This window comes from Bos indicus x Bos taurus, chromosome 11 (assembly GCF_003369695.1).
Source record: "Bos indicus x Bos taurus breed Angus x Brahman F1 hybrid chromosome 11, Bos_hybrid_MaternalHap_v2.0, whole genome shotgun sequence".
Lineage (NCBI taxonomy): Eukaryota > Metazoa > Chordata > Mammalia > Artiodactyla > Bovidae > Bos > Bos indicus x Bos taurus.
The window spans coordinates 14,096,616-14,120,799 of NC_040086.1; the positions used below are offsets into that span (position 1 = coordinate 14,096,616).

The 24,184-nt window shown below is 46.5% G+C and overlaps 1 protein-coding gene across 1 annotated transcript in view; it reads right to left on the reverse strand.

Annotated features, from left to right (window-relative positions):
- Nucleotides 1–518: 518 nt before the first annotated feature.
- XDH (xanthine dehydrogenase) overlaps nt 519–24,184 on the reverse strand; it is a 60,110-nt gene continuing 36,444 nt past the window's right edge. Inside the window, 19 exon segments of the mRNA XM_027554952.1 lie at nt 519–1,126; nt 2,738–2,914; nt 4,408–4,596; nt 6,164–6,229; nt 6,869–6,983; nt 8,921–8,973; nt 11,883–11,957; nt 12,582–12,710; nt 13,346–13,441; nt 14,149–14,230; nt 15,309–15,454; nt 15,632–15,823; nt 19,297–19,383; nt 20,315–20,402; nt 20,774–20,907; nt 21,636–21,760; nt 22,883–22,970; nt 22,972–22,980; nt 23,468–23,587. Coding sequence (XP_027410753.1) covers nt 1,076–1,126; nt 2,738–2,914; nt 4,408–4,596; nt 6,164–6,229; nt 6,869–6,983; nt 8,921–8,973; nt 11,883–11,957; nt 12,582–12,710; nt 13,346–13,441; nt 14,149–14,230; nt 15,309–15,454; nt 15,632–15,823; nt 19,297–19,383; nt 20,315–20,402; nt 20,774–20,907; nt 21,636–21,760; nt 22,883–22,970; nt 22,972–22,980; nt 23,468–23,587 — 2,022 coding nt within the window. The 3' untranslated portion in view covers nt 519–1,075.

Sequence of the window (24,184 nt, forward strand, 5' to 3'; positions counted from 1 at the left end):
AAGAAGACCTTAAGAGAGTATTCCAGTCCCATCCTTTCATTTTGCAGTACAATGAATCACAGAATAGGGAAGTGACAGTCTAAGGTCACAGAGAAACAGCTGGGATAAGAACTCAGGGTCCTTGGCTGTTTTTTCTCCAGCTGACCTTAATTCGAGTAGCCTCATTTCTAGATGGGAACTACTGGCTTCAATTGAAGATTTTTAAGCCCGATCTTTTCTTAATGCACAGAGGAAGAGGAAGAAACTGGCACATTGTAGGTACTGAGTAATTGGGTTCGTTGGCTTTTGCTTTTATGGATTAATCTTACTTCATGCAACTTAAGAAGGTTAAACTCATGGGACTTCCCTGGTAGTCCAGTGGCTAAGACTGCACTCTCAATGCAGGGAACCTGGGTTCGATCCCCAGTCAGGGAACTAGAGCCCACACACAGCAACTAAAAGATCCTGTGTATCACAACTAAGACTCGGCGCAGCCAAATAAGTAAATTAAAAAAAAAAAATTTTTTTAAAGAAGACAATTCAAGTAATGAATTTCTCTCTTTATTCTCTCCAATGAAGTGATCAGAGGTTTGAATTGCACCCCACTGTCCCATTGCAAATCTAAGTGTGCATCTGAGGTTATAATATGATGTTTATTGAATCAAAGGAAAGGCTTTTTGAGGAAGACACCCAGGCTTAGAGTAACTCTGTTTTAAGCTTCTGGAGGCATGTTAGAATCTTCTTTGAAGGAGAGACGCTGTTAGCACTTGAGCGAATACAAGCTGTTTAGGGAGTTAGGACATAGCACGAATACTTCCTACACCTATTTCAAATACGTGATTAAAACAGACATGAAATGATACTAATTGCCTATTAGCCATTCAGGCCTAGTAGTTTTGAATTTGCTTATCATCATGATTATAAATCATATTTTTATCAAAATCTTCCAATCCATTCAATGTTCTTCCAACCATCATCCTGAAGAATAACACCTCTGTCATCCTGAAACTTTCAGAGATTCATGTTCTGCAGGGCAAGTTCCATCTTCCACGGAATCCCCAGGGTAGCATAAGAAGACTCCTATGGGGCTTCTTCTTCAGACCCTCAGAGACCAGGGTTTACAGTTTCCTGGTGCACCAGTGACACACTAGGAAGAACGACAGAGAACTGGTTGAAGGGTCTTCCTCCAGCTCAGGACGCTGCGCCACATCCCCGCACCGCCAACCACCACCCCCAGACCAAACACCACTCTGCAGTCCCAGCTGGGGGGATGCCTCCGGGGCAGGACCCCATCCCATCCTGGCCATTCGTTAATTTTCACTGTGCATGCCCCATGTGTCAAGCACTGCGGCAGACTCTGGAGATACTGGGATGACCAGATACAGAAGTGGTCCTTTCTCACATGGCGCTCACAGCTTTTCAAAAGCCCAGCTGGCTCATGGATCAGCTGCTCATGAAAATCCATAGCAGGGATTTTTAAATCACTTCTGTGTTGCAGCATAGCCAAGGCACTTGGGTTAGAATCTCTGCTTGAGTCCGGGGCCTCAGAGGGAGGGGCTCATCAGATGACTGACTTCTGCATTAGATCACTGACTTCTGCATCAGACGGTTTGCACGGAGCTAATTTTACAATCTCTGTGAGCTTACTGGGAGCCAGGCAGCAGCTCTGCTCTCAGAGAAGGTGGGTTTGGATTACTGTCAGCCCTGAGGCCATGGTGGGAAGGTTCTGGGCTACAGCGAGGTTGCTGTACATTTGTAGGCATCCTTGCTGCCTGGGAGCCCTGCACATGGTCTGTGTGTGTTTCACCCTGAGGCTAAAGCTATTGCAAAACTTGAAGGGCCGCCTGACTGGAGACCCATCTGCCTCCCTCACCCTCTGTGCTGACTGCAGATCTGCCTGTCTCCAGGGCCTCTCCTGTACCTTCCCCCTCTGAAACCCAAAATGTCTATCAAATTTCCTATCAAATACCCAGGAGGAGATATGACTTGGGTATCAGGAAGAATCTGGTTCTGCTAACTCAAAAGAGGCTGCAACAGCCTTTGGAGAGTGAGTGCAAGGCCCACTCGGCCCAACTCAGAGACTGGGCTGCTTCTGAGGCTCCGACAGTGGACGAATCTGTCCTGGCATGGTCTCCTTTCACCAGGCATTGTTCCCCACAAGTATCACACAGGGACTTCCCCAAATGATTCCAGAGACCATGGAGTTCTCTGCTACACACACCTCCAAGGCAGTAACCAGTCACCACACAGGGCAATCAACTGGTGTCTGAAAAGGTTGCGATGCCTTCCAGGGCACCTACACATCCCCGGAATCAGCATGGCACAGGGTGACCACAGGACAAATGTGCTCTGTCTCACAGATTCATTTTTTTCCCTGTCTCCTTAGTACCGCACACAGTGTCTTTAACAAAGAAGGGTCTCAAAAATGCCACTGCTGGACACTAAAGATCAGGCTCTTCTGGAGTTTTATCCATTACCCTCATCTTTATGCAAATAATGGAATCAGTGGGTGATAAGGGCATCACACAGCCCTCCTTCCTCTCAGGAGACCCAGCCCAAGCTGCAGCTTTAAGGGGATTCTTGTTATCTTCCTGCATGTTGGAGGCGGTGCCTCATGGCAGAAGGCGGTGTGGACCCATGGCTTCCCAGCCAAAAATACAGGAAGGCTGAGAGACAGCCTAACATCTCAGCCCTCCCTCTGCAGCAGAACTTTCCCCAGCCTGTGGCCCCACCTCCCTGGACTGCGGGGCCCTCGTACCAGAGTGGTGAACTTGTCCACGCAGGCATTGCGGATCTTCTCCGGGGTGGCAGGGCTATCTAGCCGGAAGAGCTCCTTCGTGTTATTATTTGTGTGCTGAGCTCGAGCCGCGCGGATGGCATCCTTGATGGCAAAGAAGACGGAGGCGCCCAGGAAGAGGGGCGGCTCCCCGACCGCCTGAGTAGACAAGAGCAGAGCACAGACAGGGAATCAGGGCCAACCTCCACAGCTGCAGGGCTGGAGACCCCAGGGACCCCAGAGCAAGGCAGGAGCTCAAAACTAAACAGGGGCCGAGAACAAGCAGTCTAATAAATGATTCCTCCTTGTGGGCACATGTCTTTTAAATTTCACTGTGTGATTTTCTCTGATGACACCATGCGAATATAATGGACCACTAAAAGTTGTATGAAGCATTATATTTTACAGACAAAAAAAAAAAAATCTGATCCTTTCCTCATAGCAATAAACCTCAGGGAATAATCTACCTGCAACTCTGTCACCAATATTTACAGTCACCATAATTATACTTACAAGTTGCTGAAACAGAGGTATCATGACCAACAGGATGGAAACTATTTTCTAGCAAAGGCCGTTTCATCCCCCAAAGCATAGATCAGAGACTGCGCATACCAGAGTCAGCAGGGAGACTTGTTAAAAATGCAGGCCTGGGCTTCCCTCGTGGTCCAGTGGTTAAGAATCCACCCACCAATGCAGGGGACATGGGTTCCATCCCTGATCTGGGAAGATCACATATGCTGTGGGGCAACTAAGCCCAGGCAACATAGTCACTGAGCCTGTCCTCTAGAGCCCGGGCACTGCAGGTAGAGAGCAGCCCCCATTCTCTGCAAAGAGAGAAAGCCCACGCAGAAACGAAGACCCAGGGAAGCCAAATATAAATAAATATATTTTTTTTAAATGCAGGTTTAAGGACCCTACCCCACACCTACTGAATCAAAATTTCTAAGGGTGAGTCCCATGGAGCTACCTTTTTACCCTGAGCCCCCAGTGACCCGACGCACGCTAAAGTGTGAGAGCCGACGGCAAGGACCACAGTGTTCCAGGCCCTCCCAACTGGAAAGTAAACTGAGATGTGTTTCATTGACGACAAGTAATTATCTGTCTTCCTTCTTAGACCAACAACTGTGTCAATCAGTTTAATGAATTTTATTAACTGTTTTTCATACTTATTGGGGACACGGAGGAAACCGAGGGTAGTTATAACCATCCAGGCATGCTGATCAAGCCTCAAGGTCTAGTGGCGGTCATTGAAGGAGGTGAAAGTGTGTGCACAGGGGAATGGGCTGATTCTCAAGAGACAACAGGGGAGCAGGACCTGCGACAGCATCTCTGGGACCAAGCCTCAAGGATGCACACCTGAGACGTGGGTGTAGGTCAGGACTTGACCTATAAGACTGACCTAAGGAATCCCTCTGAGTACACCCCGAAAGCTGGCTTAAATGACAGGGAGGTGGTGTCATCCTCAACCCAGTGCCCTGTGCTTCCAGGCAGGTCTGCTCACCGCCCCCCTCACCCCACCTCCAGCCCTGCCCGCCCATCATCTGCCCCAGGCCCTTCTCTCTCTCTTCCATGCGAGCTCCCTGCAGACCCCCATGGCGGGTGGTTTCCCACAATGCAGACCGGAAGGCAGCACAGACCGAGGGCAATAGTACCTTGGAGGCATAGATGGCCTTCTTGTTGGGGCAGTCGCGAAGCAGGGACACCCTGAACTCTGTGGGGATGCTGCCAAACGCGGGGATCTTGTAGGTGCTGGGGCCGCGGGTGTGCAGGCTCCCCTCAGGGGAATAGTGTAGCTCCTCCAGGGTGAAGAGGCCCAGGCCCTGGACAAACGCCCCTTCCACCTGCAGGACAGACAGAAACCATGGCTACCCTGCCTCCCACCCCTCATCCAAAGACAGGTGCTGCTTTCCACAGCAGGCACCAAGCCCCACCTGCCCAGGCGAACCGGAGAGAAGCTGGAAACAGCCCCTACTGCTTCCTTCTCCGGCTCCTGCCCCAGCCTGGGATAACCGATCTGGGCCTTTGCCAGCATTGGTGTAGGCAGAGCAAAGGCAGGGACACTGAAATCGGTTTCAGAACTTGTCAGCGGTTCCAGGAGCGGGACAGGCAGTGGTAGGCGTAATTTCCTATGAAACCTACTTCAGGGCCGATGCAGATGTTCCTTCCATGATGCCACAGGAGAAACGGCACCCCCGAGCTGAGAAGTGAGCTCGTGGGGTGATGGTGGCTGAGGGTGTCCCTCAGGGGACCACTACCCCCCGTGTACTGAGAGGGACCATGCACTTTGGGGCAGTCCCACAAGACAGGCTCGATCTCTGGGTTGCGAAGATCCCCTGGGGGAGGCCATGGCAACTCATTCCAGTGTTCTTGTCTAGAGAATCCCCATGGACAGAGGAGCCTGGCGGGCTACAGTCCAGAGGGCTGCACAGAGGGGGACACAAATGAGCGACTAAGCACGCAGCACAAGACAGGACTTTCGTGGTTAGTAGATTCCAGGCTTTTTGAACTCCCAGTCCTGCCTGCCCTCTGGGAGAAGACGGCCCCTGCTGCAGCTCACAGATCTCTTGAAGGGCACACGCCACGCTCTGCTGGCCCACGTGTCTGCTCTCCCAGCCTCACTGCTCAGAATCATGGTATGTGGCACCATCACGGCTAAACAAGTGTGTTCAGAGGGAGACCAGACGCTGAGCATCTCTGTGTCTGCTATGCCAAGCTCAGTGCCTGCCCATAGGAGGGGCTCCCCACACCGCTGTTCAATGACTTAAGAAACAGTTTTATGACTAAGTTTCTATATACTCAGTGATTGTCCAGTTTTGGGAAATACAACGAACCTTTTCTACCGCATGTTCGATACGTCGGTTCTTGATTTCTCCCCCTGACTCTGTTCTACCTGCTCTGCTCAATATTCTCATATTTTCCCAAAGTGACTTTCTTCCAGCCATCCCTTTATTCCTCTTGCTGGAACCTGGGGTGGACTCTCCACAACCTCAGGCTTGGTAGCATTTACTTGCTAGAGTACAACAGCCATCATCAGTGGAAGAGGAATAAAGAGGGAGAAGATGCCTCTGCCCTGAGACCCCACTGCCTGCACACTGAACTCAAACTCGATCTTCACTCCCCTCGGTGCCACGTGTGTGTCTGAATATTCAGTGTTCCCACTGCCCATCATCTTGCTTTCTGCCGTGTGAATGCCCTTTTCAAGTTTATCCATGTGGATCTGTCTTCTGCCTCAGGAATTGGGTGGACTCTCATCCACTAAATCCCACTCTCAGGGGGACTCACTTGGCACCATGCTCAGACCTCCTTAAAAATAACAGCGGGGGAGACACTGTGGCCAGGGATCCTAGGAGGCAGTGGGGCACATCGGTGGCCAAGTCCCTCACCACCCTGATCCCCCTGGAGCCTTACCTGTCCAATATCGATGGCAGGGTTCAGACTGGAGCCAACATCCATGACAATGTCTGTACGGAGGTTCTAGAATGGATAGCACAACAAAAGCAGTTTGAGAAGAAAGGGATGTATGGAATAACAGATGGGTCAGAGCAACCCTTAGGTTATTAAGAGCAATAGGAATAGTTCTTTCCCAAGCAGAGAGCTCCAGGCACCCTCAGACAGCAGTGTGAGTAGGAGGGGCAGGCACCCAGCTTCCTGGGGCTTTGAACCTGAGTCCAGGTCAGTCATGTAAGAAAGGCAGTGACAAATACATCCTATGGGCTGAAAGCAGCCCGTCCTCTGCTTCTGTGGAACTTGTGAGCTAATAATGGTTTTCATGGTTTTAAATGACTGACAAAAATAATAAGAATATGTTGTGACATGAAAACGATATGAAAATCACATTCCAGGTGCATAAATTACATTTTGTGGGAACACATTCACGCTCATCTCTTTGCATACATTCATATCTATTTTCCTACTACAAGACAGAGTGGAATAACTGAGGCAGAGTCTCAGAAAATCTAAAATATTTAGTTTTGGGTTCTTTTCAGGAAGTTTGCCAAGCCACGACTTGGCACACTGTTTTCCCAACCAGGAAGCTCATTCCTCCGCTCTTCGTATTACAGTTTTAGAGTTTCTCTTTTCCCCTTTCATTCTAACGTTTTGCAAACTTCTCACCTTATGATCCCCTGTCAAACAGTCAATTTCTACTTCTGAGCAAGCCACCCCGTAGGTGAAATAGTGGAAGGCATTCCCTGAGTTGGTCTCAAAGCTGTAGCCAAGGTTGGGTGTCCTGGGGAGAAGAGAAAATATCGCATATGAATAAGATGGACATGTCCCCCCTCCCAACTCATACACATACAAAGAGTTTGTCCCATAAAATCTTAAGACCCTAAAGGCTTTATTTTTTATTCAGCTGTTCTTTAAAAAGTCTGTGAGTTCTGAGCACTTTGAACCTGTCTGTGAAACCCCTGCACGGCTGAGCATCTTGCCCCTTGTCTCTGCTCCATTTTGCCAATGGCCTTCATATGAATCACTCTGCAGAGCTGAGCGGTGCAGGGTCCCAGCACGCCGGCCTCTATGTGGTAGAAACAGAGGTGACAAGTTTGCCTGAGCTCATGGAGGACGTGCAAGTCATGCTCCAAAGGATCTACTGAATTAGAATTCAAGAGCTCAGAACCAAAGGTTCCTTCTGGGCTGGCTCCTGGGCTGTTCATACAAGCTCACCCGGGGCTGCTCACCTTTCTCAAGGTGAAAGGTAACAAGATCAGTAACCCGTGCCAACACGGGTGCAGCCACCTGGTATTACTCTTCATCTACGGACCCCTCCTAAGTTTCAACAGATGATTTGAGCAAAGCGCTGTTAAAAAAAAGCAGATTTTCTTTTTTACATTTTTTCTTTTTTTTCTATTCCTTTTTAAAAATTTATTAGCAAGTTTATTCTAGCATTTGGTGTTAGGTTTTAGACTTGGTTCATTTCTTTTTTTTTTAATTTCTGTATTTTGATTGAAGGATAATTGCTTTACAGAATTTTGTTCTCTGCCAAATATCAACATGACTTTTTTTTTTTCAATCCTGACTATCTTATATTATGATTCCAATTTTGCATGAGCTACATTAGTTGTGTGTATGTATTCTCTGTTTATAGCACTCTGTACCTGAGCTATTCTATACCTTACACAGAAAGAATAATGTGAGCTGATGTGATAAGAATTTGCATGAAAACAAAACCAATACAGGGCTGAGGGAAAAGTCTTTTCCCAAGAGATGGCCATGTTCTTTGACCTCTAACCTTATCAAGTTCATCTGGGTGTTCCCTGATAAAACTCCAGTTCTATCAACTCTAACAATGAAATAGGAACTTATAAGAAAATCTTCATTAGTTTGTGTTTGTGTAAGTCAAATATTACATAACCAGGGAGCACTGGCAAAACATTGCTTTGCCCTAAAAAATACATATGTATATTTATTTTACGTATATAGTGTATATATTTATAAATTTTCACACAAGACCTTTTAAAGTAAACATCCAACTATTTTGCACATCCACTGATCCGTGGAAGAAAAGGTCTTAGTTAGATTTCCCAGAAAAAGCTAAAACATTATGGCTAACAGTAAATACGATCATTTCTTTTCACAGCTTCTAGATCAGACAGGCAAGGCCTCTGCTGAAACAGGGTCTCACTGAATTTTCAAGTTTCAGAAGATGCTTTTTTCTAAATCCCATTTTATGTTCCACTCTACATTTTGTAACAAGACCACGTGCTCTAGATCCTCCTCTCATTCTTTTGCAGGAGAGCCTGCTTAAAGCAATCTGACGCAAAGCACAAATAACACACACGGGTGACCCTCAGAACACCAGACGCCCCTGGTTCTTACAGGAGAATGCTGAGGGGCATGGCTGGTGACTGACCCATTATGTCATAAAAAAGGAGACAGGTTGAGAGAGGGACCAGTGACCTCCCAATGGAATGGTACACTTTAAGACCAGAACTAGAACAGAGGTCTTTCGATACGATAGCTCATGCTTTTGGCACATAGTTTGGTAAGCTCACGTATTTCAGGGCCCCTTCAATACACTGAAGTTAGTGGCAGTCCATTGGAGAGAGAAGCATTTTGGTGGACCTGCTCTCTCCTGACCAAAGGCTGATAGAGTGCAGCGCTGGAGGGGCCTGCAGAGGTTAGGATGACAACTCATTGTGAGAGGGGCAAGGTCAGCACCTTACTTACCTGTAAAACCCAGTGGTAGATAAGCTCACTCTATCCTGGTAGGCAGCCATGACCTGAAGAGAGGGAATGGCATCAGGAAGGGGGAAGCATGGCTTCCAGAAACCCTGGCCCGGCACCAAGCTTTCATGAGCTCCTCCTCCTCACCTGGAAGCTGATCAGCTTTTTTTCAATAGTGACTCTCGCTTCCACATGGCACCTCCTGCTCTTCACCACCACCCCCTGCACTAGGCCCTGGTCATCTGAAGCCTGGAGCACCACAGTAGCCTCTTAACTGGTCTTCCAGCCTCAAGTCGCCTCCCGCCCTGCCATGTAGCCCAGTCCAGTCAGAGGGATCATCTTAACACACCACACAGTCCTTGTCACTTACCTACTCTAGAGCTTTCCATGATTCTGCATTGTGTACAGAGCCACTGAGCAAATGCCTGACAGTAAGGATTCCAGTCTTCTCTATGGCTTCCAGTAATCCACACAGCATTGCTACTCAAATCAAAACTCCAGCGTTAACTCTCTCCCAATCCTTCTCATCCCTACACTTCTGCACCTTCATTTATGTGGTTCCTCTGCTGTATCTGTCAAAATCCTTTGCTTCATCAACAATCAGCTCAAGCTTGCCTCTTCATTCACCTCTCCTGTGATGACTCCCTACTCTGGCCATTACAACAGCAACTCTGTACAATGCTCATTCCTTACTTAACATATTAGACTTGTGTTCTATTAATAAAGTTGTCCACCTCTCCACCCATTCTGTCTCTTTAGTCACTGCAGACAGTGACTTCAGCCATGAAATTAAAAGATGCTTGCCCCTTGGAAGAAAGCTATGACAAACCTAGACAGTGTATCAAAAGGCAGAGACATTACTCTGCCGACAAAGGTGTGTTTAGTCAAAGCTATGGTTTTTCCAGTAGTTGTGTACAGATGTGAGAGGCCATAAAGAAGGCTGAGCATTGAAGAATTGATGCTTCTGAACTGGGTGCTGGAGAAGACTCTCACCGAGAGTCCCTTGGACTGCAAGGAGCTCAAACCAGTCACTTCTAAAGGAAATCAATCCTGAACATTCACTGGAAGGACTGATGCTGAAACTGAACTTCAATACTTTGGCCACTTGATGTAAAGAGCTGACTCACTGGAAAAGACCCTGATGCTGGGAAAGATTGAGGGCAGAAGGAGAAGGGGATAATAGAGGATGAGATAATTGGATGGCATCACTGACTCAATGGACATGAGTTTGAGCAAACTCCAGGAGACGGTGAAGGCCAGGGAAGCCTGGTGTGCTGCAGTTCATGGGGTTGCAAAGAGTCAGACACGACTTAGCAACCGAACAACAACTACATAATAAATTTTTATTTTATTCTTCCTTCCTTTCTTCATTCCTTCTCTCTCTTTCAATATTCACAGTTCTAAATTTAATTTGTTGTTGATGTAGCTTGCCTCATGATCATTGTCAACTTCCAAGGACTTTACTATATAAAAGATGCTATTGAGTCCTTTGCAGACACTGCCTTACTTAGTGTTCAGTACAACCCTATAAGATCAGTACTATTATTACATTCATTTTACAGATGAGAAAACTAAAGTTTACAGAAAGAATTTCTCTAGGGTCTTTGCTATATGACATCAGATATATACATAGATAGTAGTGGTGGCAGTAATAGCTTGCCTTTTTCAATACAGTACAGACACTAAAAAGCTTTGATGCCTGTCATGTCCCAATCACACTCTTCTGATAAAACCCTTTTGGAGGGTTACCTGCTTATAAGGAACACTGGACTACATGGCCAGTAGATGAAGACAAAGCCCAGGTCAACAGATTGTAGAGACTGTCGTTGAAAATGTTGACATTGTCTTACAAATCCATGCTAAAACCCACACTACCAAAATCAACCCACATTCACGTGGTATCTGTGAGTGTGGACAGGGAAGGACAGGTTGTGTGAGGCACAGTAAGATGAGTAGGTCTAGGAGAAACAGCTTATTTTCTTTGGCTGTTTTGAGGGAGACTTGCACAATCTGAGTTGGTTCATGTGTGGTCACATTTTATGGGTTACTATTGTATCCAGTCCTTTCATTGGAACATGAGGGGAAGGTCAAGTGGGGCCACCATCGCATGTTTGCTTGTGGGCGGAGCTGAGTCTCCCATCGGAGAGACACTTCCTGGCAGCTTCCCTCTGAGGGTTTCTGACATGCAGGCTTCTAAACCAGAAATCAGAGAACTGGGCTCATTCCTCTCATGAGTGCTCGTATCACTCCTAAAATCACAGGCATGATATAAATTTGTGGGGAACATCTTTTGGAGTTTCCCAGGTGGCTCAGTGGTAAAGAATCTTCCTCCCAAGCAGGAAACACGGGTTCAATCCCTGGGTCAAGAAGATCCCCTGGAGGAGAGCGTGGCAACACACTCCAGTAGTCTTGCCTGGGAAATCCCACACAGAGGCGCCTGGCGGGCTATAGTCCACAGGGTCCCCAAGAGTCGGACACAACTGAAGTGACTGAGCATGGACACAATGTCTTTTTCCCTGTTCCCTCACAGACAAGAGTCTCTGTGGACCCAGACTCCAGAGCTGGGTAATGCAGGAGGCTCCTGGGGCAGCCCTCTCAGAAATGGAGGTTTGAAGAAATTGAGACTCTTTAAGACTGCAGATGAATGGGACATGGGATGACCTCTGAGAGAAGTCTCAGTAAGGCAGGAGTAGCAGTCACCCCCATCTTATGATGCTCAGGGCAGGTGAACCCCCAATTCCCTCAGGGCTGTCAAGATCTTGGATCAAAAATTCTCAAGTGACTTCCCTCAACTATGAACGCTGTAGAGAAGGGGGCCAGCAAGGCTGAACATTTGCTTCTCCTGTGAAAGCATACAGACACCTCAACTTCTCTTTGCCTTTGTGACTAGATCCTGACCTCCTCTTCCTGCCCAGGGTCGGGGACACAACCCTGCTTTTAATTTCTCTTTTGTCTGCAAACTTACCCAGTCTTCCCAGGAGCCATCAGGATTCTTTTTCTTGAAGGGTTCCAACCTTTTCAGGATGGTCTGGCAAGCTTCCTAAAGAGGACAGCCCACATGGCAGACACATCAGTCCTCTGCATTCCCCAACTCAAGCAAAATCCTGAGGTTCTCCAAGCAGTGCTGTGCCCAGAGTGCCACTCAGACAGCCATGCCACCCTCTCAGGAATGTTCCAGGCCCTGGGTAGGAGCCACTTGCCCTTGTGCAGAGAGCACTTCACGACTCAGTCCTGAAGTTGACACGAGGGGGAAATGCTGAAGGATCCCTAAGGAGGTGCCTTCTCCCTTCAAACTCCTTTGTTTGATGACATTACCCACCTTGAGGTGGGGGAAGCACGGGGATGACCTGGCTGACCCCCAATCAAGGTTCAATTTTGATCCATTGTCTCCTGCTCAGTTCTACCACCAGGGTGTGTGTCCTCCCAGAATCCCCTGCATTCCTCCAACTCCCCTCCCCCTCTACGCTCATCCTTCCAGGCCTTGATGGAAGTGGTAATGGTTCCTGGGCCCCTCTTTTAGCCTGGTGTCCTCCTGGTGAAGAGAACCAGAGGCACGGCCATCGCCACAAGCCCGCAAGGGAGCCATTGCAGCTCCTATCTGGGGACTCTCCCGAACCCCTGCCTTGGGCTGGCCCTCAGCTCGGCAGCCCCCGAGGCTCCTTACATAGACGGCCTGTCCATAGATGTCGGTACTGACGGAGGCGGCCGTGGGAGAGGAGTTGGGCACCGTGTTAGTGCTCGTCTCGCTGATATAGATCTTAGAGATGGGGATCTTCAGAGCTTTGCTGGCCACCTGCGAACAAAGAGGACACTACCTTCTAGGGAAGGCCCTGGCAGGGCTTGGCTGCCTTCTCCCCAAGGTGGGATTCAGATTCACTCTTAACAGGCAAGAAAATAATTTCATAAACCACAATTCTACTGAGGCTGGGATGTTCTCACATCAGTCTGAATCTGAAGTAACACTTTATGGAGTGGTTTGGTTGGATTCAAAATATTCAGAAACCTGATGGTGATGAACAATGCCTTTTTAAAACTAACCCTGGCTTTAAAAAAGATTCAGCTTGGCCAGTGCCCACAAGCCAAGCAGGTGTGACAACTCTAATCCAGCTCCACTGAGAGGAGTCTCATATGTGTGAGGGAAGCCAGTTACCTTTAACACACACCTTACACACGGGCACAGAGCCCTTAAGTGCTGGTGATGGAAGTGGCCCGAATCATCACCAACACCTTTGCATAGATGGGGAAACTGAGGCCAAGAGGAGGAGCAGGCTTGCCCAAGGTCACATGTAAATAAGCAGCTGGGCAAGGGCCAGAACCTGGGCCTGCCTCTGCTTCTGGGATGTGGCACTGCTCACTTTTTCACAGCATCATACTTCCCCCAGACATCACGGTGCTGGGGAGGATGGACACTGTCTCCAGACTGCTCACCTGCACCATCTTGGTGTGAAGGCCTTGGCCCATCTCTGTGCCCCCGTGGCTCACCAGCACGGAGCCATCTGTGTATACGTGGATCAGGGCTCCTGCCTAAGAGAAGAGAAGAATGCCAAACACAAAATTCAGCAAATCCTAACTCAGTTTAAGGCCCGGGACCAAAAGTACTGGAGCCCAGGAAAAAGAAAACCAGCAGTAGCATTTTGAATAGAAACCTCAGACAAAAATATCAAAGTAGTATACATCTCATGATTTAATAATGTAGACCTTCAGTAGTTTGCAAAACTTTAAAAAAAAATCTCTGTCACCCATCCTCAGAGGGAGGGCAGTCATATATGTTTGTCCCGCTTCTCTAGACAAAGAGATGGGATTAGAAAGGCAGAGCAGCTGTCCATAGTCCAATAGTCAGGAAAATAATAACTAGGCATTGACCCCAGGTCCAATAGGGAGGTACAGATTAAACAGCAGAGAGTTCCTCTGGTCAGCCCTGCTCCCATGACAATATGTTCTTGTTGTGTCGTGCTCAGTCATATCTGACTCTTTGCAACCCCATGGACTGTAGCCTGCCAGGCTCCTCTGTCCATGGAATCTTCCAGACAAGAACACTGGAGTGGGTTGCCATTTCCTACGACAGGGGATCTTCCCTGATCCAAGGATCAAATCTGCATCGCTTGTATCTCCTGCATTGGCAGGCAGATCATTATTACCACTGTGCCACTTGGGAAGTCTTGGAACAGTGCAAACAAGGGGAATGGGACCCCAGGGCAGTGAAGATGGACAAAATTATGCAAAGCAATTACCTGATTTAGAAAAGGAACTGTGAAGCTTATTCCAAATTTGGTAGGAATTATGCACAATCCTCTCTTTTTCCAACAATTCTCCCTAGAGGAAAGAAAAAAAATCTCATAGTAACTTCTCCACCATATTCATGTCAGATTGGACATGTTTCATGCAATATCTTTGTAAAATTGGAACAAGGTGTCCTTGGAAGTGCCCACTCAGTCTTGGTCATAACTGAATTGTGCTTCGATTGGGCAGACAAAGTGAGAACAGTGGGCATTTGGGTTCTGGATCCTCCAGTGGAGCTGGAACAAGGTCCACCCTTGAAAGTCTCGACCTTAAAGAGTCATCACTCTGCTTCCCTGAGAGGGATCAGGATTGGGTCAGAGCGCTCTGGTGGTCTTGGACTGTGACGATGCCAGGAAAGAACTGTGGCTTGTTGCTGATAATACTTCCTCTGTGCTGTATATTTGCTTATCCAAGTAACTCTGTGAGAGAGAGGCCAGCACAATTATCCCTACTCTCCAGATAATGAAGCTGAGACCCAAGGAGATGGAGTGACTACCAAGGTCACATTTATAGATTGGTGTCAGAGGCAGGCACATAATTATGGTGTTCTTAGTCCTGGGCCAAAGCATCGTCTGCCCAGAAGGCAGACAAAAGTGCGAAAATGTACCACACTGCTATGATCCTGAGTGCTGTGACCCGGGGTCCCCTGGGCTGCAGAACATATCAGGATCTCAAAGAGATGGCCATGGATGAGTCAGCAAACACAGCAGCCTTCTCCGTTATCTGTTGCTGCTGCTGCTAAGTCGCTTCAGTCGTGCCCGACTCTGTGCGACCCCAGAGACTGCAGCCCACCAGGCTCCCCCTCCCTGGGATTCTCCAGGCAAGAACACTGGAGTGGGTTGCCATTTCCTTCTCCAATGCATGAAAGTGAAAAGTGAAAGTGAAGTTGCTCAGTCGTGTCCGACTCCTAGCGACCCCGTGGACTGCAGCCTACCAGGCTCCTCTATCCATGGGATTTTCCAGGCAAGAGTACTGGAGTGGGGTGCCATTGCCTTCTCCGTCTCAGTTATCTACTACGTTATTATTCTTATTTTGAGTTCAGCGAAAGGGCTATAAAATCTGAAACCCTAGAGAACCCCAGAACGTCAGGCTCCTCCCCCACGGCGCTTACTTGTTGAACTTGTCGACCTCACTCTTCCGAGCGTAATACTCAGAGCTCTTCAGGCACTCATCCCAGCACCTGGGCACGCTGAACCCCTCAAGCTTCTGGTTGAAGTGGGTCAGGTCCCCTTCTTTGTACATGTTCTTCCACCGCACCTTCCCAAGCAGAGAGACGCTGAGGCCATGGCCGTGGCAAGAGACCAGCGGGGCGTAACCGGAAGTGGAGTTTCCCGCCCCTCCCAGGCGCCTGCCCATCGTCTACCCCGACGGAGATGTCCAAAATCCAAAGTAGGCTAAGCCCCTCTGACTTGTTCCTCCAAATTCCCAGCTTACTTCCTCTGCAGGCAGCCCACAGGTCACTGCAACTTCGCTCATCCAGTTCTCGGCAATGAACAGAGCCTGGGGCCCCCCAAAGCCCCGGAAGGCCGTGTTGGAGGACAGGTTGGTCTTGCACAGCCGCCCAGTGCCCCGGATGTTGGGGATTTTATAGCAGTTGTCCATGTGGAATAGAGCTCGTTCCATTATCTGAAGCACACACAAGAAACCAGATTGGGAGAGAACAGTGCATGTATCTCATTGGCTCCTCAGAAAAGGAGGCGAGCTTTCAACGTCTGCAGCCATCCCTGCCTTTGCCAGCCCCACAGTTAAACGCTCTTCTTTGGGCCCACAGTATTGTTTTCCTGGGATATCACAACACTTTCCTTAGTGCACTCCTGGCCTGCGTCTCTTCCCTCTAATCTATGCTTCATACTAAAAGGTAAGATCATAGCATGTCAAGCACTTGCTTCAGAGTGCCACTTGTTAACACCAGAATAAAGTCTGTATATCTTTAAGTGTGGAATTCAGGACACTTTCTGACCTTTCCCCAGTATATCTTTTATCCTCTTTTCTGATAGCCTGTTACTCTCACCTTAACGCCCCTCCCCACCATATCCACCTGCTAAAATCCCCATTACGGCTCCCACATGAGGAAGCCCCTCCCAGATCCTCTAGTTGGAATTGATCATTTGCCTCTTTTAAAAAAGTTGGTGAGTTTATTCCATTAAACTTGTACTACAAATAGTTCTAAGAATCTAATACTTCCGTAAGTCATGTAATGCAAACCAGCAGCCCCTCCTTCCACTCCCCAGAAGCAACCACTTACTCTGCCAGTCGTTTACATTGTCTTCCACGTCTCTAAATAATGTATTTACATTTCCATTTCTTGTTCACTTTTAGACTTTTATACTGTTTTCCCATCATGGGAAAGGAGGATTTAGTCCTCTCTCCCCCACCCCCGCCCCAACCCTCTTTCTCTTTGTACACACCGGCCTCCTGTCTCCCACCATCCCTATATAGTTATATATTGATCTGATTAACCGTCCATGTAATAATTCTGTAAACATCACTTACAGTTGAACCCTGGAGTTATGCTAGAATTACTTCTCTCTTTATTGATAATATTTCCCACTTGGAGCTAATAATTATCTTTACTTTTTACCTTGGCTTTGTTTTCTATGCACATATTTCAAAAAAAACTGTTTTCAATATGTTCAAACATATTTGATTTTCTATCAAGTCTCATCTTTTTTAAAACATTGTTTCTGGAGCCTTCTGACCAACTTTCATTTAAATTGGCTGCCCCAGGCGTCTGTGGTGGTGCTTCCCTGGTGGCTCAGATGGTAAAGAGTCTGCCTGCAGTGCAGGAGACCCAGGTTTGATCCCTGGATTGGGAAGATCCCCTGGAGAAGGAAATGGCAACCCACTCCAGTATTCTTGCCTCGAGAACTCCATGGACAAGAACCTGGTATGCTACAGTCTGACGCATCTGTTCAGCTGTCACTCACGGGTTTTCCCCTCAAATTCATCCCAATGATTCCTTCTGCCTCTCTCTACATTGCATTTCCTCTTTCTAGATTCCATGTCTTCCCCTTTCTTAGTTTTACACCTTCATATTATTGGAGTACAACCTTCAATCTTTCCAAAAAGAGTATATAGAGAGGTGCCTTTTTGAGAACTTGCATGTCTGAAATGTCTTTATTCTGCTTTCAGTTTTAATTCATGATTTGGCTGTATATAGAATTCCAGGTTGGAAATAAATTTCTCATTTACCCTCAGCATTTTGAAATCATTAGCTCACCAGTACTGAGAAATCTTATCAATACCTTTTCAATTCTTGAAATGAGTCCTGGTTTTGTCCTCTCTGAAAATTGTGAAATCTCCTTTGTCCCCAGGTTTTTGAAATTTCACAATAATGTAAATTAGCATAAGTCTATTTTCTTTTTTTTAATTTTTAAAAATATTTAAAAATTTTATTTATTTACTCTATTGGAGGATAATTACTTTACAATATTGTGAAGGCTTTTGCCATACATCAACATGCATCGGTCAAACTGATGCAACCACTATGGAGAACAGTATGAAGATTCCTTAAAAAACTAGGAAAAGAACTACCATAAGTCTATTTTCCTTTATTGTGCTGGTTCCTGGATGGGCTCTTTTAATCTCAAAATGTATGCCCACCAGTTTGGGGAAATTTCTTGAATTCCTTCTTAACAGTTTTCCTCCTCGCTGTTCTTTCTATTCTTTCTTTCTGAAGCTTCTATTATTTGGCTCTCCTGGATAGGTCCTCAGATTTTCTTGTATTTTCTCTACTATTTTCTGCATTGTTTCCTCCTTTTTAAGAGTGTGTCTTCAGTTTCTTTCAACCCTTTCACTTTCACAGTTTTAATTCACAAGACTTCATTTTTATTCTTGGACTGCTCAATTTTAATAGCATTCTGTTCTTTCTTTCTTTTTTTTTTTTTTTAATTGAGGGACTTCCCTGGTGGCCCAGAGGTTAAGACTCCTTGCTTCCAAGGCAGGAGGCTCAGGTTCAATCCTTGGTTAGGGAACTAAGATCTGTTCTTTCTTTAAAGTGTAATGTCTCATCTCTTTGATGAGCTAAGTGATAGCTTTTATTTGTTTGTTTCATTTTGACTTTAGTTTACTTCCCCATTTGTAGTCTCTTTCCCACAGGTTACTTTTCAGTCTTAGTCATCTTAGATGATTTTCATGTGTCTCAATTCCATTTTTTGCTTTCCTTAGTACTTTCAATTGTACTTCTATTTCATTTTGTCTTTTATTATCTGTCTCCACCATATTGTAACCTTCTTGAGGGTGGAAACAATGTCATATTCTTTATGTCACCACCCTAGGGGTTCAATAAATATTTGCTGGATTGAATTTTAACACTTGTAAAATCTTTGGGAATAAGCCCTGTATCTTTCTCAACCTGATTTTCCTATAACATCAAGAAGCAAGCTTTATAGTTAGTAAGACTACTAGAAATGTTTTCTTTTCTGAACAGTTTCTTACCCTAGATCTGAAGTATAAAGCTTCCAAATTGAGCCAATTAGAGAAGCCCTTAGCATGTCCAAAGTGGGAATAATAGAGAACTTCTGTTTTTCTGAAATTTCTTTTTTACAGGAATCTATAAAATCCCATGGACGGAGGAGCCTGGTAGGCTGCAGTCCATGGGGTCATGAAGAGTCGGACATGACTGAGCGACTTCACTTTCACTTTTCACTTTCATGCATTGGAGAAAGAAATGGCAACCCACTCCAGTGTTCTTGCCTGGAGAATCCCAGGGACAGGGACGCCTGGTGGGCTGCCATCTATGGTGTTGTACAGAGTCGGACACGATGAAGCAACTTAGCAGCAGCAGCAGCATACATATATAACTAATATAGTCATAAAGTTAAGATTTAAAAATCTTAAAGATAGTACCATCAAAGTAACTTTGTTAGTTTTTAAAATGACAAAAATCTGTGTCATATGGGAAGATTCAAAGCAGCATTGTCCATAAAAACTAAAGAGTTGAAACAGCCCAATTGTCCATCTAGTGATGAATGGGAAACAAAATATGGTCCTTTCATACAATGGAATATTCTTCATCAATAAAAAGGAATGAAGGAACGATCCATGCTATAACATGGACCTCCCAGTCACCCCAGGATGCAGGGGCAGGTCTGACATACACTGTGAGAGAGGTCCCGGCTGTTCCCGGCATTGCTGTAGTGATCCACCTCTAGAGCCACAATCGTCCCTGTCTTCATGAAGCCAACCTGGTAAAAAGGAGAGTGAGCTCTCAATAATTCCCTTCCTTTGTCTGTCTCTAACCATCTCCTCCCACTTAAGCTACCTGGAAAAAAACAGAAAGAATAAGACAGCACACCATGAAATAAAGGAGAACTTAAGAGATCCGCAGACTTCACAGGTAAAGAAGAAAGGAACTAACATCTCCCACCGATGGACCCTTCTCCCTGTACTTGTCGTTTTTCCTCTCTGCTCCTGGCTTCTGTTCTACCAGCAGATGTGAGGAGGTAGAAAAGAGACCATTGGTCATGACAGGTCAGGGAGGGAAATGTTGGGAAGAGAAACTAGGAGAGGAACCAGAGACCCCCCCCTCATAGCTTTTGGGCAGCAGATAGCAGAAGTTACACTTTGCACAAGCATGAACATGCTTTCACTTCCCCAACCTCTTGTGAACTAGACACACAAACCCTGACAGGCCATTTCTTGAGCAAGGAGCCTGAAACCTCCAAAGACCAAGTTACTTGCTTGGAGCCCATAAGAATTTGGGAATGAGCAAAACAGTTTCTTTTGGTAAGTTAAGTCATGGAATGAAGTCAGAAGAGGCCAAAGAGGAGGGCTCCCAGGATTATAGCAAATTAACATTAGACCACTTTGCAGAATGGATTTACCCCAGGTCTGCTGATAAATTGTGTTTGAGCCTGAGTGGACAAAGACCAGGCTTGGACCACAGCAATTTCACAGAAGTTGTGCATAACAACCCGGGCATCTCCTGGGAGCTGGCCTGCATTACCCTCCTATGTTGCTGTTGGCTTATTTGAATTTCTCTCCTTGCTATTTCTTCTTTGAAATTCATTGGTTATCATGACAAAAGTCAGAGTGTATCCCAGGATCCCTGAATCTTCATCCCCAGTTTCCTAAGCAGATGACACTGCCCACCCGGCACAACCCGACATCTATAACCTTGTATCTGGCCAAGAAGGGGTGTCTGCCGCCAGTTATCAGCATATCCTCATTACGATCCAGCATGCAGCGCACCGGGTGTCCAGTCCTGAGGGAGACACCAGAGGGTGAGAAATCTCTACAACAACCGAGCCTGGTGAGTCTCAGGGATAAAAACTGCAAGGAAGCCTTCTTTCTCCACCAGGACACTATGCTGGACAAGGTAGAGATATATGGGTGTGGGTTATGGGATGTGGGCTGTGTCCTTGCCATCAAGGTACTCACAGCCAGATAGAGGAGATAAGACATGGACACAATGAGCCAGGGGATATTGCCTTCACCCCTATATTCAAGAGTTCTATAAACAGAGGGCTGTGCAAATTCCAAGCAAAAGGTATCTACTTTCCAACAAAGGAAACCCAGGAAGTCTTCCCAGCAGAGGCAGCCTTATTTTTCTCCCCAGAGCCCATTGGAACTCACTTGTATGCAGCCAGGGCCACAGCCACAGACACCAGGGTGCTCCGGGTCTCCTTCCCTCCAAAGCCTCCTCCCATTCTCTTCACTCGGACCAAAATCCGGTTTACTGGAACCCCCAACATTTTTGCAACAAAGGACTGTGGGCAAAAGAACAAAATACTCCCAGTGAATGCATCACAGGACTTTCTTCATGCTTGACCCAGAGCCTACCTGACACACAGAAGCCTAATTATTGCTGTGAATTCTGAAATTCCTTGATTCAAGAATCCCCTTCCTGTCCCAGGGCACCCCTTGGGTAGTGGTGCCAGGGTCCGGCACACATCAGTTACTGCACACTGAGTTCACATACTTGTTTAGTTGTTTTATTCAGAGGGGTAAGCAGCTGTTCACAGCATACTATCAGGGTCAAAACCCATTCCATTTAGCCAAGAACTGGTGGGTCATGAGGGTAAGACCAGTTGCCAAAAACACTGGCAACCACTGTCATGTTACACACAATAGAGAAATGAGGACTAGCTGAGCCACTGCAGATCATCTCGTGGTCCCCGTGGCTCTCATTAAGCTCAACTCCTTCATTTAACAGATGAGGAAACTGAGGTCAGATATGATCTGTCCAAAGCAATACAGCATTGGAATGACAACAGCTAACACTTTCTAGGCTCTATCCAAGTTTTAAAACTCATCTAACCATTACAACATCCATGCCAGGCCCTATTTTATAGATGAAAAAGGTTATATAACAAGTTCAGTCATACCAACTTGTTGGAGACAGGGCCTGGCTTCAGACTACAACCCTCACGTCCCCTCCTGGACCAGCCCACATCTCCCTCTCCCCTGGCCCCTTGTTGACCTGCTGGATTCCTACCTGGGTTTTCATGGCATTCTGTGTGGACACAAAGAGCTCCATCTCCCCTTCCTCGCCTTTCGGGATAGCAATGGTGCAGTGAGTCTCCAGGTAGAAGTGGTCTTGGCCACCAATGTACAGCTCACCTGGGGAAGCAACAACACTGCCCACAGTGAACCCAATGCTGCAGAGGTTGTGAGTTTGCTTAAGGACAGAATGTACTTGTCCAGGGCCCTGGGCAGTACCAACGGTCCACAAGGAACCTTTCAGTTCCCTAACCAGGGTGGGCAAGAGTCTCAAAGTCTAATCCATCTGGCAGCCAAACCCCAACAAAGAAACCAGGACAACACTGAAATACGTCGGATGTGAAGCTTTCTTCTCATTGCAGCCAATGGAAATCAAAGATTTTTAAACTACCATTGTGAAGTGAAGTGAAGTCGCTCAGTCATGTCCGACTGTTTTCGACTCCATGGACTGTAGCCTACTATGCTCCTGTCCATGGGATTTTCCAGGCAAGAGTACTGGAGTGGGTTGCCATTTCCTTCTCCAGAGGATCTTCCTGACCCAGGGATCGAATCCAGGTCTCCCGCACTGTAGGCAGATGCTTTACCATCTGAGCCACCAGGGAAGTCCTTTTGTAAACCTTTTAAACCATTGTAAACCTTTTTAAAAAATAGAAAAAGAGTTAATGAATGTGACTGAGAAGAAAATAAACCGCATCTTCCAGAGCTGAGGTTTTCAGGCCAATTGGAGAGTTGGCTTATTAGTTACAGCAATGCACAGAAACTGATGTAAAAAACAAACCCCAAAGGGGTCTGATCAGTAGCCTTGCCCTAGGATGTGAGCTCTAGACCTAATTGCACAGTGGGAGGAGGAGGAGGTGGGGAGAGGAGAGAGCACTAGCTGTCAATGGGTGAGGACTGCCTTCATGCAGATGGGGAGGACAAGGATTCTGTGCAGCTTGGAGCCTGGTGGACCCAAGGCTGGCTAGACATCTGTGATTCTTATCTTCTCTAGGCAGTCTTCCAAATCCAACATGCCTAGAATCACTTAGGTGTGTCTGGTCTAGAGACAGGAGAGTGGAGACTAATGCTAACGTTCCATCTTTCCCAGCCACCTGTCTAGTATTTTTTACAAACATCAGAGAGACTCTTTTGTTAAGAAATGTCAGGAAATCACTTCCTTGCTGCAGGGCTCAGGTACATCTCTTAAATTTCACTCAGAAACCAGGGCCACCCCATTCCTACCGTTGCATGGTGCAGCCATACCTGAAACCACATTATCTGCTTCTGAAAACCCCTTCTTGAGGTCTCCTTTCTCAATCTTCAGCTCAGATCCATAAAAGGAATTATTTTTTTATAGCATCCTGAGGATTAAAAAGAAGTTTCAATGACTTGACTTTAAAGGATGGAAGGTGAGTTTAAGGGGCTGGGGAAAAGAAGCTCCTGAATGATTACTTCTTTCTCCTCGCATAAATCACACAGGCATCTCTATCAGTATTTTAAGCAGACTAAAAGTAAGCTCAGTTGTAACCCAGGGTGTCTTGTTTCTCTGTTTCCTCAGATATAGACACACAACCCTGGTTCTTGGGGAAAAGCAAAGAACCTCTCAAGAAACCAGTTGAAATTGAAATTGTAAAGGAAGAACTCAGTTTGGCCATTAGTGGACTGAGTCTAGGATCACGATGGGGGAGGATTCACAGGATCACATAATCACAGGACTGGAGAGATTTAAAAGCCTATCTGGGAAAATCCCACCTGCACCTCACATCTCCTCTAGAGTATCTTAATAAAGGTGCCTCCAGGAACAGAAAGCGTTCCCCTCTCCAAGCCAGCCCATCATCCCCCAGTTACCTCAATTGTGATAATGGCAGGAAGATCCTCATAGGTGACTTTCACTACATGGGCAGCTCTCTCTGCATGTTCTGGGGTGTCAGCGACCACAGCACCAATGATGTGACCAACACAAGTCACCTAGGAGCAGAGTCAGACCGTTAAAGAACATAACACATTCCTCATGAAGCAAATTATTTTGGATTGTTCAAAACAACAAAGGAAGTCCCGCCCCCATAGTTTTCTAAGGTACATTTAAGGAATGTCCTGGGACCGTTTCATGTTCTTATCTTACTACTGGGGCTTATGTGCTTCTTCCTAAGTGTTTTGAATTAGCAGAATTGGAGTAGGACTTGGAGATAACTAGTCTCAGAATAGCAAACTTGATTCATCCCTAGGGCCAATTCTGAGTGCAACCTGTTGAGAAGCTGCTCAGGATAAAGTGTGGTGATTGATTAGTGATTTTGCCATGAGCAGCAGAAGGAAAGCATGGCACCGTGAAGTGTATCTGTCCACTCAGAGCCACACAACACCCTTGTTCTTCATATGAAGAGATGGAAACCAAGACAGAAAGATCTAAATTGGCTTATTTCTGGACCATAACTAAATCTTAATCCCTGACTTGTAGTATTATTTTCTTTCTACCACTCCACTCTTTTTTATCTTCTCTTTCTCAGATTTATACCAAAAGTTTCTCAAAGGCAGCAATCATGTCCCATAGTTCATCTAGATGCCCCA